Raw genomic sequence first — 20,236 nt, 5'->3', positions numbered from 1 at the left:
GGGAGCGCCCCGGAGCGCCGCGCAGCGAGCGGGGAGCGCCGCGGGGGCTGCGCTGCACCGAGCCGGCAGCCGCCCGCAGGCCGAGGGAACCGGGCTCTGCTCGGTGTCCGTAACCCCCGGAGCTGGTGCCCGTCCCGGCCTCCCGCTGGGCCCGCGTCCCCTGGCGTGGCTGACACCCGGTTCCGGAGTGTCCCCCAGTGCCACTCCTGGTTCTAGCTCGCTCCTCTTGAGCCCGTAGTTAGGTAAAAGTGATGAGCAGGGTGCGCTTTCCTCAGCTCCCTGGAGGGGCTTTCTTCAAAGATTTTTTTCTTTTTTTTTTTTTCTTTTCGCCTTGGAATCGCTGCCCTCTCGTAGCTTGGGGTGTAGTTTTTGTAGCTGGAATTTGGAATAAACGTGTTGTGTGTTTCTGTTGGTGAGAGCAGTTAAGTGTTTCGCATTACGTCTCAATTATGTGAGGCACAACTCGCTTCTAAAGGCTTGGCACAGGTCCGGTGACTTGTCTGTGTTCAGGACAGCAACTGTTCACCCTCATTTTGTTTCTTTTTCCCGTCTGTTTCAGGGATAACCACAACAATGGATGATTACACGAAAATAGAGAAGATTGGGGAAGGTAAGCATGGGGAGCAGTGAGCTTTTAAATGCTCCACAGTTTGAGCTCTGAAGTGTCCCAGAAGATCTGTGCACTCTGCCTGAAACAGGAAACACTGAGATTCAACCTAGTGGCCAAATAAGCCTGTGGCTTAGTTACTGTGGTAGTTATGTATATCTGCAAAAACTTTCAGCCTGCCCCTTTTTTTTGGAAAGTGACATGGTCTTTTTAAAAACAGCTGACCAGTGTTGAAAAGTGTCTGCCTTCATTTTGATGGCTAACGGTGTAACATTCCTTCAGAAGGGAGAAAAAATGTGTTCTGAGTCCTGAAAACAGCTTACAGTTTAGGAAGCTCCCCCATTTCTCTTGAGTGTGAATTTACCAGTTGCCCCTGAAGTTGAGCAATGTGTTGTTTTCCTTGGAGCTGCTGGTAGGGAGTAGTGTTTTCTGGATTGTTCTGCTCTGATGATATACAGGCAGTGCAGGTGTAAAAGGAAAGCAAGATAGCAAAGCTCTGCGGAGAAGTGATTTTTTAACAGTTACTTCACATTGAGGCACTAAGAGGATGGCTTCAGTGCAGGTGTTGGTCACAACCCCCGTTACTGGAAACCTGGCCTGTGATCACTGTAGAAGTCGGTGTTTATAAACTGAGAGTTTGAAGTACATTGCTCTGAGATTGCCCACTCTGAGGCTATAGCAAAAGGTGTGCTTGGATCTTGCAACAAAGCCTTGTAACCAAAGCCTTGTGCCTGAATCTTTCTGAAATAAACTAGTTTGGGCTTCATGTGAGCAATTAATGCTTCAAGAATGGTAAAAAGAAGGGTTGTGCTTCTTGGTTTGAGAGTTCTGCTTCTGTGAGCACGGATAATTAAGATGGATTGATTTGAGATTTACTCTTGGTTCCAATTTCTGCTGAGATCCACAGCACTAGCCTCTGTCCTGCACTGAGCATTGTGCCAAAGGTGTTTCTACAGCTCACACCCATGGATGGCTGGATCTCAGACTGCAGGAGCATTACTTCCATTTGCAGCTAAACCTTTAGCATTTTAATATGATGTATCATTGGCAAAATCATAGTCCTTTATGATGATATTGCCTGAAAGTTAATCTGCTTGAAACTCAAATAGTGTCAGACTTTATAACTACGTCTTCCAAATATTCACCTTTTACACTTGGGCTTCTAAGTGCCCTGTCCTAACAAATGCTACACTTCATGGGTGGCATTCCTTAAACAAACAGAAATATTGCTCAGTTTAACTCTACTAAGTAGAGCTAAGTAGTAGTTTGTAATCTAAACCAATACTCCATTTTTAAGCACTTTTCCTACGTAGCAGCTCGTGTTTGCAATAATTCATTTGTACCTGAAGCTGGTACTTCCTATATTTGTTTCACTGTCTTTTTGTTCAGGTACCTATGGTGTTGTGTATAAAGGTCGTCACAAAACCACAGGCCAAGTGGTTGCAATGAAGAAAATACGTCTAGAAAGTGAGGAGGAAGGTGTTCCAAGTACTGCTATCCGAGAAATTTCTTTATTAAAAGAGCTGAATCATCCCAATATAGTCTGGTATGCACATACTGGTATTTAGCTAAACTCTTGGAGGGGCACTAGGTCCCATCAGGTCATAAATTATTTTTCCACTCATCTAGTGAGGTGAGAACCTCTCTGCTTAATATAGTGTCTGCTTTGCAGCAAATATTTTAAATTCCATATTTATGCCAGTTTTCTAATTAAACCATCCTCATGCTGCCTCTTCATTCTAGGAATCTAACAAATTTTTGTTAATTTAGGAATTTCTGTAAATTCTTTTCAGAATGGTTATTGTGAGAATGGAGGCATACCTCATGAAAACTGGCTGCAGCTGTTACTTTGGGCAGACTCAGAAGTTTATTTACCACCTTGGAATACTGTTTGACTTGAGTGTTCTGGTGTTCTCCCTGCTGTTCTGTAACAGGAATTTAGATGTGTTTTGATGCTGTCATAGCTGGCACAACTGAGCTATGAGTGAAATTTCCATCAGTGACTGCTTGAGGTGTAAAAATTATTGCAGCCATTGTCTTCCCACAACATATTTGCTTGCTCTTTGATGCAGCAAAATACTTTAATGTGTCTTAAAACTGGCCGGGTTCCAGCCAGGTGGTGTCTCAGTGTGTGTATGTTTGGGTTTAGGAACCCTTACACTCCAGTAAGGATGGAGAAGATACTTAAAAATGTGTGCAAATCCTGCTGTGTCTACTGGATTCCTATTAAGTATTCCATTAAGTTCCTAGCAATTCAGGCTCTTCTGTGACAAGCCAGCTTCAAAGAGAAGCTAGGCACCAACACCCACAGGGGTGACTTGTTTTTTTTTTAATGGCAAAAGTATTTTTTCTTCAGACTCCTGTGTCTGATTTGAGAGAACATAAGTTTAAGAGGAAGGTTGTGGGCTTTTATCTCAATTTGACACTATTTTAGATACACTTGATTTTCCAGTTGACAGTATAACTCACCAAGTCTGTTGTTTGAAGACTTTTAGACTTCCATAATAGGAATCTGGAAATATCAGCTTGTATCCCTGTTGAGAAAAGAAATGGGAGTTCATGCATTTTGGAGTGGAAGTAATTGTATACTCAATTTTTAGTCTTCAGGATGTTCTCATGCAGGATTCAAGACTGTACCTTGTCTTTGAATTCCTTTCCATGGATCTCAAGAAATATTTGGATAGTATTCCATCTGGCCAGTATTTGGAGCGTTCACGTGTTAAGGTAAGGAGGACAATTTCTTAACCTAAGAGGGAATTTACTGATGACCTACTAAAACATGAGCAGCTCTTATATTCAGTGTAATTAACTCCTTGAGGAGAAATGAAAGGTTAAATAAGCAGCAGCAGATAATAAGAAGAATGTGAGTTTTGCTTTCAAATGCCACTTGAAAATCTTTTAATTAGTGAGATTAAACTGCCTTAAACTAATCTTCAGAATTAATTTGTGTAGCTTTTTGATTGGTACTAACTCAGTATCTGCAATGCTTTGGATCTCCATTTCCTGCTGCTGTGGGGAGAGCTAATGAAGGGAACACCTTTGTGTTGCAGGACACTGACATGTACTGAAGGTAACTCCTTTCTTTCTTTCTTTCTTTCCTCCCACCTCATCCCTTCTAGAGTTATCTGTACCAAATTTTGCAAGGCATTGTCTTCTGCCACTCCAGAAGAGTTCTGCACAGAGACTTGAAACCTCAGAATCTCCTGATAGATGACAAGGGAGTGATTAAACTGGCAGACTTTGGATTGGCCCGAGCCTTTGGAATTCCAGTGCGGGTCTACACGCATGAAGTGAGTTGGGACACACTTCTGGTGGTTTGGATAGTGTGTACTTGCTTCCTGCTAAGAGCTGATTCTGAAACAGCTAAAAAAATCAGTTTTTTCAAGCCATAAGCTAACAAAACTATGAAAAAGTTGTGTTTTGTTTTCCCAAACAGTTTGCCACTACTGACTGTGGTTTCGCTCTAAGGTTCCAAAACATTTTATGAATCCCACTCAGAGTGAGTCAGATGGACTCAAACTTATTGCTCACTGTCTCATAAAGGCATTTTTGCTTTGCACAGCACTTGGGTTTGAGGGGTTTTGTGGCTGGGTGCCAAAGGATTCCTGCTCTTAGGGAAGTTATGCAGGCAGCTGCTTTTCTTGAAGTAGAAGCTACTGCAGTGGAGTTGGTTTGAAGCTTGAAACTAGTATTACACTTCCACTAAAACTTATAGCACTGGTATTTTTAGCAAAAAACTGTGAATGCTGCTTAATAACAAATGAGCCATTTATCTTGCAGTCAATTAAAAGACCTGATTCCACAAACTGAACCTTTCCTTGTTTTACAGGTAGTGACACTGTGGTACAGGTCTCCAGAAGTGCTGCTGGGATCTGCTCGTTACTCTACTCCTGTAGATATCTGGAGCATAGGAACCATATTTGCTGAGCTGGCAACTAAAAAGCCACTTTTCCATGGAGATTCAGAGATTGACCAGATCTTCAGAATCTTCAGGTGTGTAAGGCTGAACCTTTGCTTGCTACCTGTGTGGCACCACGCAAGTTGTGTGTAATTAAAAGTGTAGTAGCACATAACAGATTTCAGACTAAATTGCTTAACATTTTGCTTATGCTTGCACAGAGCTTTAGGGACCCCCAACAACGAGGTATGGCCTGAGGTGGAATCCCTGCAAGACTATAAAAACACATTCCCAAAATGGAAACCTGTCAGCCTTGAAACACATGTCAAAAACTTGGATAAAGATGGACTTGATCTGCTGGCTGTAAGTAGTCTGTCCTAAACTGCTGATTAAGAACCTGAGTGGGCTTTTTGAAATACTCTAGGATACACAAAGCTGTACTCATCAGTCATAGCTAGAAGGAAAATATGGAGATCTTCAAGCTATCAGCAGTGGTATGAGCCTTCATTCTTGTAGAACTGACACCTTGTGTGACATTAATTCCTTTCACAAGTAATACCAGACTATATTTCACATGAAGCAATTATGCATCAGTTTTTTTGTAATAATAAGCTAGGTACAACTTACAAGTGAGGATTAGTCTTTATAAAGAGGTTTAAGTGAAGGCTTCTGCCCATAAAGTAGCTGTCACCTTTCTGCTGCCAGCACCACTTGTGATGTGGCTGTGTGACTGCCAAGCCAGTTGGAAATATTTATTTTATGGTAGCATGTGGATTAATCTTGGTGGGCTCATCTTGGTTAAACTTCCATGATGTCTTAACTGGATAAAGAAGGATAGAAACAGCTGAATGTATTGATTAGCTGAGACAAGAAACTTAGTTCAAGTCTGTCTGTAGTGTCTGTCTCAGTTGCCCTTAAATTTGGAGCTAAATATTTTTGGCTGTGGTGTATTAACTTTTAATTGGTATCTTTTGTGTTTAGTGTGAGTTTCCTTTACTTCTGTAGCCAGGCAATTAAACTACCACACCAGGCTTTTAATTGGCAAGCTCTTCATCAGTCTTTTCCATTTAGTGCTCTCCAGCTCATGTGCAGCCACTGAGAGCTAATTTAGGTCACATCTTAGGTGTGCTCTTAGATGTCCTGAGGTATAATAATATGGCTGGGCTGTCCTTTGCCTGTTCTAAAGCTGCATTTGTACAGTGCAGACCTACAGATGGAGGTGTGGGTTGGCTGCTCTGTGTGTCTCAAGAGGAGCTGACATTTCAGAACCCCCTCATCCAGCAGTACCTGTGTACCTGGCTGTAAGCAGTCACAAAGCAGTTCATTACATCAGCAGTTCATTGGTAATGTGGCAGAATACTCTGAATGAAGCAGTGTTACCCAAAAAGCTCAAATTATCAAAATTTCTCGCAGTTTTTTTGGGGGGGCAGAGCCCCAGTTGACACTGACAGCCTGAGCATTTGTTGAACATGTAGTTGTCTTGGATAGCTCTGAGCTTTGCAGCAGTTGTCTTACAGAGATAAGACCCCTGACAGCATCTTTATTAAATCAGTTTGAAGTAATTGTTGCTGACTCTATTTACAAACTAAAATGAAAAGAACAGGCAGGAGAATCTTGTTAAAACAGCTGCATGAAAAGGACCTGCCAAGGGCTCATCTGAGCTTGGGTGGGGCTTCACTCTGAAGCCAGTGGTTGGGGCTGCTGCTAATAAAGGCAAAAAAAAAGTACTAGTTCCTCATGGTGTTAACATAATTCTAGTCTCAAAGCATATTAAATTCTCTAAAGTCTTGTACAGCTCTGCCTTAATTGATGTTAACATTTTAGTTTCTATCAGTGCCTGGTGACATGGTATTCCTGACTGGAATCCCTTTAAGTTTCCTAGGGCACTTTTAAGCCTTTTAAACCCATAATATAACTTTAAAGACAACAAACCGAAATAGTTTGTTCTAGAGTACAAGCTCAGATATGTCAATGAAAATGTTTCAATGTTTAAATTTTTTTCTATAGACTATTGCAGATATATGTAAAGGAGATGCCTTTGAAAATATCTTAACACAAAAATGTGTAATTCAAATTGCATGAGTGAGGTTGTGAGTTTAAGACTTCATAAGCTAAATTACTTCTATGGCCAGCATTTCAAAGCACTTGGTGGCTGTCCTCAAAAACTTTGAATTATCAGGACAGTAGGTGCCAGGGAAAACTAATGTTCCAGACTGCTCAGAGAAGTTTCCTTCACTTGGCTCTATCAGTTGTGGTGCTGTAGTCTCAGTGTCACAGCATCCCTTTTTCAGAGAAATTCCCCTCTTTGAGTCAATTTTGAGAGAACCTTTGATATCAGAATTAACTATAGGACACTGTTCTAGGTCTGCCACAAGGTAAAACTGGACATGCAAGGTTAAATCTAGAGGCAGCATTGCATTTGGCAGAAGTTCAGAGAATAAATGCAAATTCAGTGGTTTAAATCAACCTGGAAGACTCCCTGTAGAATGAAGTGTAAAGATAATTAAATGTCAAGACTGAATACTGGGCAGAGTAAGACTAGTTAAGTTTTGTTATGGAAAACAGATTTATTGTTCAGACAGGGGAGAGGCAGCTGGTGGAATCCTGATTACTTGAATTTGAAATGGTCTGTCCTTTATTAAGGAGAAATAAAAAGACTTTGTCTAGTACAAAACTGCTGAATGCTTCATTCCTGTTTTCACCCCTTGTATGAGCTATAGATTGTTATTCTAGCCATTAAAAAAGAAACTAATTTCCTCCAGTTTTAGAAACTTCTGGGGGTTATTTTAATGGCTGTGCCACCCCCTCTTTTTGCTCTTATCACCTTTGAGGTATATTCAGTTGAAGTATTTTATTGCAAAGAGACTCAAGTGTTAACTGTTTCCTTCAGTTCTACCTGCTTATAGTCTACTTTCCAATTTGGATTTTAAAACTGAGTGAGCATTCTCTTATTTTAAGGTCAAGTCACCAACCTGAGCTGAAGCCATTTGATGTCACTTTGCTCAATATCAGTAACAAAACAAGGGTCAGACCACATGTCTGTGTAAACATTTAGGCCTTTACCAGCCTAAAATTTATGAATTTCCCTCAGTAAGAGGCTGAGACAATTATTGCTGCTTGGTTGCCTGGTTCTGGATTTCATTCAGTGGATGTGGTACCCAGACACAGGCGAGGGCTTGGTCATTGAACAGGGGGTAAATGGAATTCTTCATCTTCTGAGATGTTATACACTGCTACTGACTTGTAGGGGAAATAACTTTCCAACTAGGAGAGCACAGAACATAGGGGGGAAAATGTCTTTGCAGTTACTTTATTGTTATTATTGTTAAGTATCTATCTATTTAACGTGATTTTAGCTCACATTTCCTGAGGGAGTAAATGTGGTTTTTTTCTTCTTCTTCCAGAAAATGTTAATTTATGATCCTGCAAAAAGGATTTCTGGCAAAATGGCCTTGAACCATCCATATTTTGATGATTTGGACAAATCCACTCTTCCTGCTAATCTGATTAAGAAATAGAGCTTTGGACTAAGTCATCCAGAGTGAAATAATTGTGATTACTTTTACTCTTAAGTCTGTCATTTGTATGTCTGTCTTTTTGCTCTTAAGATTGGCTGTATTCAGTTTGTTTTGGTTTAAGTGTTATCTAAATGTAAATATTAACCTGTTAGTGCTGAGTTCAAATACAATGCAAATATTGCTGCAATTAATGCAGTCAACTTTCTATAAATAAAGCTTTAACCCCAGTGAAGGACTGAACTTATTTCCAGGCCACAGCTGCTCTACAGAAGGATTTCTTGTTTTCTTTGGAATGCACTGGAAAGGCACCACTTGGCTAAAAAAGGTGCTAACCCAAACTTCTAAATGGTTGTTCCTGATATAGTAGGAAATTCTCAAGTTTGAGTTGTTTCAGTGTCATGTCAGTTACAGTTTTACTTGAGCATGGCAACTGATGTGCCAAAGGACACTGAGATACGCTGAAGAACAGCAACTTACAAAAGTGTGGATGGCCAAACTGATTTTGAGTTTTTCAGGATAGCTGCAAATCATTATTTGAGATAAGTCCCTTGCTCTGTGTTTTTGTTATTATCTTGGAGGCCCAAGAATTTACCAAGATGTTGGCTGTTGTGAACTCCTAGGAATTATAATCATAAACTGAGAAGCCACATGGCTCCAGACTTTTTCATAATTAAAGCAGAAGCTTTTTAAAGCTCCCTGGCATTTAACTGAACAGGTGAGAATATTGTGAAATGTTCAAATAAAGTTCAAAGGTGTGTCCTAATAATGGATTGTGTGTTAGTTTTCAATTCCTACCTTCACTGGCCTTCAGACACCTCAATAGGGATGGGGTGTACATCTGGTCTAAGTTTTATTGGCTCTAGGCACTGTTGTGCTCCTTTCCTTGCTGCTTGGGGCTAAGGCTTGCAGCACAGTGGGGAACAGTACTGAAAGTATTTAGATTTCTAAATCAGGTATGTGAAAGCACTGCTATGAACTCTGTAAACAGTGAGGTTTGTAGGAGCCCTGTCCTACAGCTGCTGAATCTGGACACTATAAGCAGTGGAGATGATGACATCCATCCAGTTCATCTTATCTTGTGTCCATGAGTAGCTAAAACTGTTAGAGCTTTTGTTAACAAGCAGCATGGTGAGAGGTAAATACCACTTGGGCTGTTACCACTGTTCTCTGCAAAGTGCTTCTTAATCTCCAGAAATACTGGAAACTTGGCTTAATGGAATCATTTGATAGCAGAGCACTGAGAAGGAGAGGATTTTTTAAATCATACAGCTAAGTCACTTAATTGAAGGCAGTGGGGGAGAAGATTGTGATGCCTGACTCCTTTCTGTTAACACCAGTGAAAGGATTCAATTTCAAGACAAAGTGGGACCTAATTTGTCTCTATTTGCATGCAGTAACTTGATACAGGCTTTACAGGCCGAGAGATTTGTAATTGTTGCTGCTAATTGGTTACCTTGGTGTAGAAAAAGAGGGGAACCAGCCAGTAACTGCATTAAAATCAGAAGCTAATGCACAGACTAGGTTCTGTGTGTGGAAAAGACTTCAGCTGAGCAAACTAAATATTTTTTATTGCAGTACTGGTAAAGCCTTATTTTTGTTTTGTAAGTAACCTGGTGTCTGTCTCAGCCCAATATGATATGGGGAATGCTTTAGCCTATCTGAACTAACAACTTAAGTACTAAAATTTCCAAAGTGAGCTTTTCAAACAATAACTTAGCCCAAGTCTGCAATCTTTCTTGTTTAGCCAGGCACTGTAACAGCTGCTGTGCCATCACTGTAGCTCTGAAGGAGCTATTATAGTGCTCCTAGGAAGGGGAGGGGCAGGGGAGCACAATACTGTCTGTGCCTCAGTGAGATCAGGTGCTGAACATCCCTGAGACACCTGACTCACTGGCACAGCTCCGCTGCCATCAATGAGGCAAAGTTATCAGTGAGGCAAATCACTTCCTTTACTGAAATTATCATCTGCTCCTGCTCACTGCCCTGCTGCCTGCACCTAGCATGTGGAAGGTTTGTGGTCTTCAAGCTTTGACCACCTAAAACTCAATTTTATTCCAGTGAAAACTGAGCATGCTCTGCACTTTGGGGATTTATCCCCCTGTGGGTGATAATCAGACCCATTTACTGACACCTGTTGCAGTAGCTTTCTTCTGAATGTTGTAAGAACTGGGGATGAAATTAATTTAAAAGCAATGTGCTCCTGTCTAAAATGAAGTTCTATAATGTAATGTTGCATTAGTATTGCCTCTGGTACTACGGCTGCTCATTATCTTGTTTTCTACTAGAGCACAAGTAAACCCCAGCTGAAAGTGATAAACTTAATTTGGTGTTTGACTTCACTTGCTTGTCCTCCATACCATTAAAAAGTAATGTAGGTGAAAAAGTTTTGTGTACACAAGAATAGGATTTTACACAGGATCAAACTGGGGTTTTGGCAGTGGGTTGGGCTTTTTTCAAGTTGCTGAGTGCTAGCAAGCTGCTGAAGTGTGTGGTAGGTGTAAGTTTTGTATTGGTTCAGAGGGCATAGGAAATGCACCTGCTGAGTCAGAAAGAAGACACCTACTCAGTCCAATTGCATTTGCTACACTTAAAATTACTTTAAAGCAGCAAATGACTGGGAACTTACCAGTGTTCCCATGTTGGTATCTGGGGTTACTTCTGAACAGCCAGTTTTGACCAGCACTATTTCCTTCTTGGTGCCCACAGACCTGCACAAAGGCACAGCACTACCACTTCCTCTGTTTGATTTTATTTTATATTGGGTTTGTAAAGACTGAGTGGGAATAATGAAACACTGATATACAGGCCCTACTTTCATTAAGCCTGACTATTTCTTCTCCACCAAGCTCCTTGTCTTATTTTCTGACAAGCTGCATCAATTTATGGAGCAATCTAAGAATTTCCCATTGCTTTGACCACCAGCTGCTCTGGTTTACATCTGCTGCATCAATGGCTCATTCCAGGTAATGGCTTTTGATTTTGTTCCCACTGTATTCCTGTATAAAGCATTGTCTCCTCATGTGTAAATGTCAGCAGGGTACTGGGTGTTCTCCTCTGTTGTTGGGCATATTTTACTTCTGCATGGCTATTTCAATATATTCTCGTTGTGTTTGAATCAATAGCAGGCTATTGATGCTGCTGCTAACAGATTAATTGAGTGATCTCAAACATGTATCTCCAGTACAGGTGCCTGGCTGCCTTTAATGGAGGAATTGGAGGCGAGAGCTGGTCTCTCCAAATTGCTGAAGTGACAGGCATTATGCCCTGGGGAATAATTACTGGCTTTACAGCAATAGTTATATTCAGTTCCTTGAATTTAATGAAAACCTTTCTGCTGACCTCTGAAGGGTTTAGATTAGAAGGATTTAGATTTTAAGTGACAAAAAATTGAATTCTTAAAAAAGCCTGCATAAAATTCACAAAATACCTGGCCAAATGCAAGGCAAAATGTCTGACTGAGAGCCAGACCCAGGGATCTGGGTGATTTCCAGCATGGATCCTTGAGCCTGAGGAACATGCTTTTCCCATGACAGTTTGGACTTGCTGAGCAAGGCCCATGTGCCTGTCTAACCCCCCTGGGGCTAAAAGACCTTCCCTCCTTTCCATTTGCTGTCCATCCACTGCTTTTCTCTGCACAAGACACATTAACTATCACTTTTCCTGCCAATTGTTGGTCTTTCAGAAGCAGGTGGGGTTGTTTTTTTTTGTGTAAAAAATGAGAGGGGGTCCCATCTTGACTCCTTCATACAAGAGCAGGGCTCTAAAACGCTGCAGTTGGTGGCACGGAGGGATGACAGGGGAGGCCAGTCCTTTTTCCCCTGCAGGTTATCCGTGGATCTCTGTGAGCAGCTTCCTGCTGGGGCCCCCAGCTCAGAATCTCTTCTTGAGGTGTACTGGAACTACTGAATTCCTGGAAAACTACTCAGCATCCTTTGGTGACAGGCAAAAGGATAAAAAGAGGAACCAAAACAGTGTAGAACATATAAAATTGGCAGATGGATGAGAAAGCTTAAGTTATTTTGTGTTTCTATAAGGAAAAAAGGATTCCTTAAAAATTGTTAGAGAAATTATCGTGAATAGTAAAATAATATTTAAAAGACTCCAGGAAAGTGTAATTTTTATTTTTTTTTTAAATCTCATTGTATGAATCTGGTATTTTTTCCTAGTTCAATAAGTAAATAAATTGAATTTTCTTTCTTAGTATTTGGGGCTTAATATATACATGTATGAAAATAAAAATAATGGAACTGTAGCAAAGATTATTTCTGAAGACCTGCAACAAGACGTGTAAAGTCCTGATGTGTATTTGGGATGGAAGTTACATTTTCTTACTATTCCTAAAGTTTGTGTTGCCTCTCCCTTGGCCACGCGGTGTCACTCTGGCACCTCGGTAGCAGCAGCCAGGCAGGGGGCAGGGAAGAGCAGAAAAACTCTCTCAGACTCTCCTGGCTCCATGAAAAATTGAAGCGTATTTATTTTCTGGTAGGCAGCCAGGCTGAAAATAATATCTGAATTGAAAGCCTTTCATGAAACATCTGGGCAGTTAAATTTTGCAAACTTCAAAGATGTCCAGTACCACACTGACATACTGATTTCTCTCTTTAGTGAAGAATCACTTAGGCTAATGCACAAAAGCCTCTGTAAAAACCGTTTCATGCTGAAATTAATGATCAAAATGACTATGCTTAATAAAGCAACTATCACAGGAGTGCCAGTCAATATAGTTAAACTACAACAGGCTCATAATCAGTCTCTCAAATCGCTATCAATTGTCCACAGTGGCCAGTTCTGCAGTGATTTTTTTTGAGGTCTGCATGCTTAATCTCCAGATTTTCCATTTTGGATTTGATACTTGTGTGCAAAATTGCACCTGTGGTTTTGTTTTGCAGTCTGTCATTTTTTAAGTACCTTTCATAAGCTTGATCAGATTTTCTGCTGGTAAATAACAGTAATAATAATAATAATAGAGTCACATTTATAGCAGTTGAGAAGCTGGTCCTCAATACTGACTTCAAAAATAAGGTCTTATTTTTACTTGTTGATATGTGTTCTCCTAAATGCAAAAGCTAAAAGCAGAACTATGTCAAATACTTCCTAGATGACTTGATCTGCTCTTAGAGCCATGGGATTATACAGTCACATGCCTGATAAAATTCACCCCAGTGCTGGTACATGAAGCATTAGGATTTTCTTCTCTCCTCTCAATGCACAGAGTGATGTACAGCTAAATAACCACCATAAGTTTATATTAATAATTCTGTTCACTGAGCTGCTGGAGGCAGAAATGCAAGTGCTAATGTGTAGGAGCTGTACTTTGATAGTTATTCTTGGGAATGAAAAAACACACTAATAATTTCCCAGTTCTCATTCAAGTGCTTATAATAGGGTCTAGGTAAAATTGCATTTTACACATAGTAAAAGAGCATAAATAAATGTAAATACTCAGCAGGTGTCCCTCTGTTATGCCATGAGGACCTGTCAGAGTACTTGTTCTAGTAAGTAGGGAAAAATACTAGAGCAGCTGCTTTATACTGCAGCATTTAATTTTGCATTAAAGAGAAGTAAAAGTCACACATAGCATCCCCATTTCCATAAGTAACATTAATTTTATAGACAGGGATTGAGCACAAAGAAAGTCTTTAGCAGAATCTGTCACTGGCTTAACTCTGAGAGTCCCCATACATCACTGCTGGACTCCTGGAAAGCCCAGCCAGGGACTGACTGTGATTTAACCCTTGCTGCACACCTCCAGCACCCCAGGCCATGAGCCAGGCTGTGCCCCCGTGCACCAGGAATGCTAAAACTCATGTTCAGGAGGTTCAGCATGGCCTGCAGTGCAACACACACACTGTCAGCTGCAGGAGAGGCACCAGCAAGCACGGCAGTGCTGGAATGACCCGGTGCTGGGGCAGCTTGAGACAGCACTCAACTTCTTGCTGAAAAGCTACAGGAAAGAAATCTATGGAAGATGCTCTTTTTTTTCCTTAAAAAATCATTAAATGTACCCTAACGAGAGTCATCAGGTGGCTACTGCCATGTACAATTAAAATAAGACTGGTCCCCTCAAAGAAAAAACTAAAGAAATAAGGTAGAGTTTAATTAGCCCTCATAAAAGAATAGAAAAATAAAAGAATAAAAAATAAAAAGAATAAAAAATAAAAAGAATAAAAAATAGCTCCAACATTGTGATTTGCTGCAATGAAAATTATACACAGCATTTTATTCATCTATGTAAAATAATTTTTTCATGTAATGTTTTCTTAGTTAAGAATAACCCTGACTTAGAAAAAGACAAGTTTGTGGATAACAAAATGCAGTGCTTGTCCAGGTTTTTTCTTCTTCAAGCTTTGAACAGGTTATCAGCTGTTTTAATTAGCTCTCCACACCTTTGTATTGTCATATGAACTGGGAGTACTCTGCATACATGTAACAGTTACTTTAAACAGGGAGCATTTGCAAAGCAAATTATTGTGTTTGAATCTCTCTGCAGTGAAGCAGCATTAAAAAAATGGGTTTGCTTTGGTTCCATTGCTTGTTTGAGTTGATTTCTTTAATTTCTTAGGATGGGAGTAAATGGCCTTAAAATCCATTTGGTATTTTGAAATATGGAGAGTATCTCCCATCTGATGAAGCCAACAGGCTCAGCGGGCTGCCTTTGTGTCTAGGGAGGATGGACATAGCTGGGAATTTGACCTTTGGTGTTTCCAGCACCATTTCTGCAGTGAGTTTGGTGGGAATGTGGCTGTTTGCTTGGGAGAAGCTAAAGCAAAGTGGCAGGTTCTGGGCCTTCCATTTGTAGATCTCACATGCCAATTTTCCTCCTGAATGTGATTATTACATTTACAACACAACACTCGGCTGAAACTTCAAGAAAACTGGAAACTAGTGTTACCTCCAGCAGAGAGCAAAATAAACACATTCCTGCAGTGTGTTTTTCCATGGCCAGACTCAAATTTCACATCAAACAAATCTAGCAAGTGACAGGTCACAACACATGCCTTTAAAATACCAGAGGAAGGAAAGCTTCTTCAGCAGCAACCAGATAAACAAAACCAAACCCCCAAAGTTTTGAACAGCCCCAGAGCATGTCAAAGGCATACCCCAGGCAGTTTTCACTCCAGTAGCCAGCCCACAACCAGCACTAGTTATTCTGCAGTCATTCCTTGTGTTAGGACAGGGATTGTCCTGCTGTCTGGATCTTAAGTCCTACTGAAAGTATTCTGTTACTTCAGGTCTCCTGGGGGAAAAAACAACCAAACAAAGCAGAACTAACATGCCACTGCATTACAATTGTGGCTTGCTAAGACTGAGGAGGAACACACGACAAGGAATAAGCTCACAGGCTTCCTTGATTTACCAAAGGCATGGTCAAAAGGGAAAGGTTATTCTGGGACATGACATTACCCTCAAGCAGCTGGCCTATACCAGGTGATACGTGCTGTTGGCCCATGACAAATGAGAGGTAATCCAAATTTAGTTCTTACAGAAAACATACTTAAAAAAACACCCCAAAAGCAGTCTGGTCTAAGTAGCTGAGCATTCAGAAAGTTCCCTGACCAGCAGAAAAGTTTCTCACCATCTGGCCCTACAATTTCAAAGTGACAGGCTCAAAGCATTTGCCATGATTTTGACAGTGTTTGACTTTGCCATTTCAATAAATTGGCTTCCAAAGGAAAGATTTTTCTATTCAGTGAATTCTCTTATAAGGGCCCAGAAAGACTTTCACCTATTGAGGAGTTCAAGTCAGCTTTTCAGATTTCACCCTTAGGGCTGTGGAACAACAGCATGGGACTCATAAAGAAGAGTTTCAGGCTAAGGGAGTTATATGCAAGCTGGAGGAATTGTCAGTCATAAAGATTTGTCATTAAAGTAAGTGAAGGTTTATTATTATTATTACTTTATTGTTATTATTTTAATAATTTCTGGCTATAAAATTATGAGCTACGTGATGTCAATTGGCCCCATAAGACTTTCTGACCAGATAAATGAGTCAAAGTGAGACATCAATACTGGAGGCTTAATGTCCTGTGGCTACGTGGGATTATCAGTGTCTGCTCTCATTTAAAAGGCTTCTTGTTTCAGAGAAGTGGTCACAGCACCAAGCCTGCCAGAGCTCAAGAAGCATTTGGATAATTCTCTAGGGCACATGGTGTGGTTCTTGGGGATGGTGCTGTGCAGGGCCAGCAGCTGACTTGATGATCCCTTCCAACTCAGCATATTCTGTGATTCTGTGATTTTAAAGTCTCTAAGCCTCACAGAGGGACTGCAAGGTAAATAGCCCCACTGTTACAGGGACTAGCTGTACCTGATTGTGGCCTCTCAGCCTGCATCTGCTGGAAGAACACAACCACTGCCTTGTGCAAAGCACCCCAAAAAATTCCGCATCCCCACACCAGCCTCCTGCAAGGGCCCAGAGGGAGGGTGTGAGGCTTGGCTCAGCTGTCCCCACCTGTGGCAGGGACTGGCTCCCCAGAGCTCTCTGTTGATGGGGGCAGGTCCATCCAGGGCCCACCTGGGCCTGTCCCATGTCCGACAACCACGGTGGGCTCGGGGGGTCACTGCCCCAAGGAGCAGCAACAGGGCTGGCAGGAGCAGGTGGGGGGAACAGACCCACATCTGTTCTAGGAAATACCCATCACTTTCCTGGCAGGAGGCACCTCCCCTACAGCAGGTGAAAGTACAGCACTAGGAATGTTTACTTGAAGAGATTGGCAGAGCATCCCCAAGAGCTTCATCATGCTGAAGAAAACACACAGCTCCAGAGACCCTCTGATGGACACATGCAAAGCATGTGAGTATCCCCAGGAATTTCTTCATACGTTTAGTCACGTGCACCTATTCCCTGCAAACCCACGGGCTGTCACCAAATGCAGTGTGTAGGACATGGGCAGATACAGCATCAAAGAAAGGCTGCTCCAAGGAAGGGGTGAACCTCTCACCTCTATGGGAGGTCAGGGAGCAGACACACAGGAGTGTTTGCCTTCTGTTGTGCAAAGGACAGCAACACTGAAACACTGAAATCCTTCCTCAGGCCTTGCTGCCTGATGGAACCAAGGAAGAAAGGCTACATATGAACAATTCCAGGAAAATTTCAGCTGCAGACTGAAAGTGAAGCAACAGCATGCACAAAAGGATTAAACACCACTATCTTTCGCTCATGATCAGCAGAATTCTCCTCCTTTCCTCTGAGGAGATGCCCTCTTTGAGACCCAAGCTCCAAATTTTAGACAGGGCTGTGGCAGATGACTCCACAACAGAAGAACATGTCAAAGTGTTTGAGTGGGTTTACACTATGATATAAAAATATTTTTCATTAAAATTCTTTACATCCAAAACAAAAGCAAGAAGGCATTATTGCATTTAGTAGAACACAATTTCAGCAGAAAAAGATGGCTATAACAATTAAAACCTATGCTGAATTTTGTAGGTTATAGCCCACTGAAATAAAGATCAGGGGAGGAGGAAGAGGAGGGAAGAGGCTGCAAAGGCTTCTGGGGAACAGGAGTGCTATAAAAACTGAAGGTGCTTATTCAGTTTGTTGCTGGAGGGTAAGAGAAGAGTGCTTAGAGCTGAAGGAAATAGAAGGTAAACTGCTTCATGCTTCTTGGGCTTAAATGGATATGTTTCTTCTATTATATGTGAAGTGTAAACTGGAAAAGGAGATTTTTATATTCCAAAACATACAGAAACCCTTTGCACAAAACCTACCATCCCATGGCACTTCAGTGGTTGTCTGCTCTTAGCAGTTTAGGTCTGTGTTTCTTTAACCTGTATATTTGCTTCCAGACTGAACTAAGGGCTCCTTACAGCTTCATCTGTCTGCTTCTGGCATCCAGGACCTCAGCTGGCTATGAGCCTTCTTCTGCTGGTTTCACTGGGGTTGGCTTGTGCTAGTTCATGACACTGCTGGATGCCTCTGCTAAGAAAATAGTTGTAAATTCCCATCATCTTTGGACTTCAGTCACTGCTCCCTGCTGCTACACTACATTACTGTGCTAAAGAAAGAGGTGTTTAATTAAGGAATAAGTAGTAAAACATCTAATAACTGGAGGGATGAGCTGCCATGTGGGATATCTTGACCACAAATCCCAGCTGGTCACTAATAGCAGGGCAAATGCTTTGCTTAAAACTACAAGAGGGAATTGTTGTTATAGCTTTATACAATGAGTATAAAGCTACAAGTAGGTGTGGGGCTCTGTGCAGCTGATGTACTTCCAATTAACTTCCACAGAGTACTTTTCTATTACTTTTTCCCTATTCAGGGAGGTAATCCACCTACTTATGAGGTGTTATGAGGTGTTGTGGTGCTAAATTAATTAATCTTAGTAATATGCTTTTGTAGCACTGCCTGCTCTACTGTGGAAAAGTTAATGATCAGCTACTGCTATAGCTTGAGTTAGGCTCCCAACAGCCCATTCAGATTTTAACTTACCTTCTTTAGATGTTGCAATGCATTTCGTGTTTGACATGCTTTCCTCTTCTCCTGGCAATCCTCAAAAAAACTCCTTATAACAAGCAGGTAAAAGATCCCAAAACAGGAAGGGAGCCTCGTATTTCTCAGGGAATATGAGCTTTTTTCACAACCAGCCACACAGCTCTGTTCCAGCTAGCAATGCAGAGGCAGATTAGATCTGAGGCAGGCTCCAATACCTACAATTCAGCAGAAAGCAGAGCCCAGAGGAAGCCATCTGTGCAGGTGGCACTCATCCAGAGGGAAGGGTGGGAAGGTTGTCCTAACGACTCACCTGTGGCCCTGCCTAATGAGTTGCTCCAGTGCTTCCCTGCAGCTGGAGGTCAGAGGGAGGTGGGATCAGGGGGAGCACCTGAGCTGAGTGTGTGCACGAGGCTTTCAAAGACCCTTCTCAGCTGAGCTGAAAGCAGGTGAACCCACTCATGGGGATGATTCTGCGTCTACTAACAAGGCCTGGTTTCTTCTCCTGTTCCCTACCATGAACACTTCAGCCTCCTCTAAATATTCTTTTCCTTTTTCTTCCTACCAGTCCAAAAGGCAGTCAGTGTCACAGTACTACCAAGGGTCTATCTGCCCAACAGGATGCCAGTGAGGCAGGGCAAGGACAGAAGGTGCTATTCTCCCTGAACTTTAAATCCTCTGAATCTGTCTTTAGGAAAAAGCTGTGGGTTTTGTTAACCAGATTAGTTTAATAACAATGGACTCCATATATACTCCATTGACAAATATAGGTGTTCTCTCTAAGGTTTGGGTCTCTATTAAAAAAAATCCTGGTCCTAAGCCTCAACATGGCTCTCAGCTGAACCCGGACACTTCCCAAAAGGCATTTATAGCAGATCAAGTGATGTGCTGTGACTGAAATCTGTTTATCAGCATATCTGTGAGGAGTGTGTTGCCTCTTCACCCTTTCACAAAAAATAGGAGTGGGCAGTGTCTGATGGCTCAGACTGTGCCTTGTTCTGTCCTACCTGAGGTGCTGCACAAGCTCTCAGTCACTGATGCCACTTGCACAAAAACAAGTGTGCTCTGATGTGAGCACACCCACAGCTAGATTTAATCACACTTGTTGCCCACACCTTATAGTTTACAAAAAGCTTGTGTTCCAAGAAGGAGGAGAATGTATAGAGCAGAAAGAACCACTTCAGTTTGAAAAGCAAGAGTAGACAGAGCCTAAACTTTTAAAAGTATATGTGAGAAATACATGGAAAAATGTATGTAACTTAAACATACACAAAGCAGAAAACCCAAGGACAGCACCTTAGATGGACAGCTGCAGTTTGCTGTTTAAAGGGTCCTCAGCTACTCTGGACAAAAGTGAGAAGCTCCCACTACAGGGAAGGTGCCAGGCGGTGTCTGCTGGAGTTGAGAATTGAACTGGTGTGAAGTGGCAGAAGTCAGCAGGTCTGGAGTCTCATTTTTAGGTGAAAAATTGCACTGTGAAAGCAGAAAGCTACAGTAAAAAAAACCCCACGGCACTGATCCACTAGCCAGGAAAGAACTCATCAGAGACATATAAATACAACTTCACACACTTCAATGTGTAAACCACTCAACAAAATAAATTATGCTATGCCGGCAAAGTAGTAAAAGGCCTTAAGAAAATTGAAAAAGCTTATAGCAATGAAGGATTATTCCCAGTGCAATAGAAGGAATGTGTATCACACTAAGTGATGGTGCTTTGTCTGTGAAAGTCAGCCAAGTGAGGCAGCAGCAAGGCCAAGGGCAGGCAGAAGTGATGCTGG

At 41.6% G+C, this 20,236-nt stretch overlaps 1 protein-coding gene and 1 long non-coding RNA gene across 5 annotated transcripts; one reads left to right on the top strand and one right to left on the bottom strand.

The window, feature by feature from the left end:
* Positions 1-551: 551 nt before the first annotated feature.
* Positions 552-8,247, top strand: CDK1 (cyclin dependent kinase 1). Its single transcript, XM_041475483.1, has 7 exons — positions 552-610; positions 1,997-2,153; positions 3,208-3,331; positions 3,727-3,897; positions 4,437-4,600; positions 4,727-4,868; positions 7,910-8,247. Exons 1-7 carry the CDS (start codon positions 574-576, stop codon positions 8,021-8,023), a joined length of 909 nt encoding a protein of 302 aa, XP_041331417.1. The 5' UTR covers positions 552-573; the 3' UTR covers positions 8,024-8,247.
* On the bottom strand, positions 552-19,922 carry LOC121357834. Of its 4 annotated transcripts, XR_005955786.1 has the most exons (5): positions 18,456-19,922; positions 16,963-17,125; positions 16,723-16,880; positions 3,077-3,141; positions 552-689 (listed from the first exon to the last, which is right to left on the bottom strand). It is a non-coding gene; the product is annotated as an uncharacterized LOC121357834 (long non-coding RNA). The 4 variants fall into 4 exon arrangements; XR_005955784.1 differs by having other exon boundaries at positions 16,963-19,922; XR_005955785.1 differs by having other exon boundaries at positions 16,723-16,865; positions 16,963-19,922.
* Between the last annotated feature and the right edge of the window lie 314 nt (positions 19,923-20,236).

Source organism: Pyrgilauda ruficollis, unplaced genomic scaffold (assembly GCF_017590135.1).
Source record: "Pyrgilauda ruficollis isolate IOZ18807 unplaced genomic scaffold, ASM1759013v1 scaffold11, whole genome shotgun sequence".
Classification (NCBI taxonomy): domain Eukaryota; kingdom Metazoa; phylum Chordata; class Aves; order Passeriformes; family Passeridae; genus Pyrgilauda; species Pyrgilauda ruficollis.
Note: the sequence above shows the minus strand (reverse complement) of the source record. Positions and strands in the feature narration are given on the sequence as shown.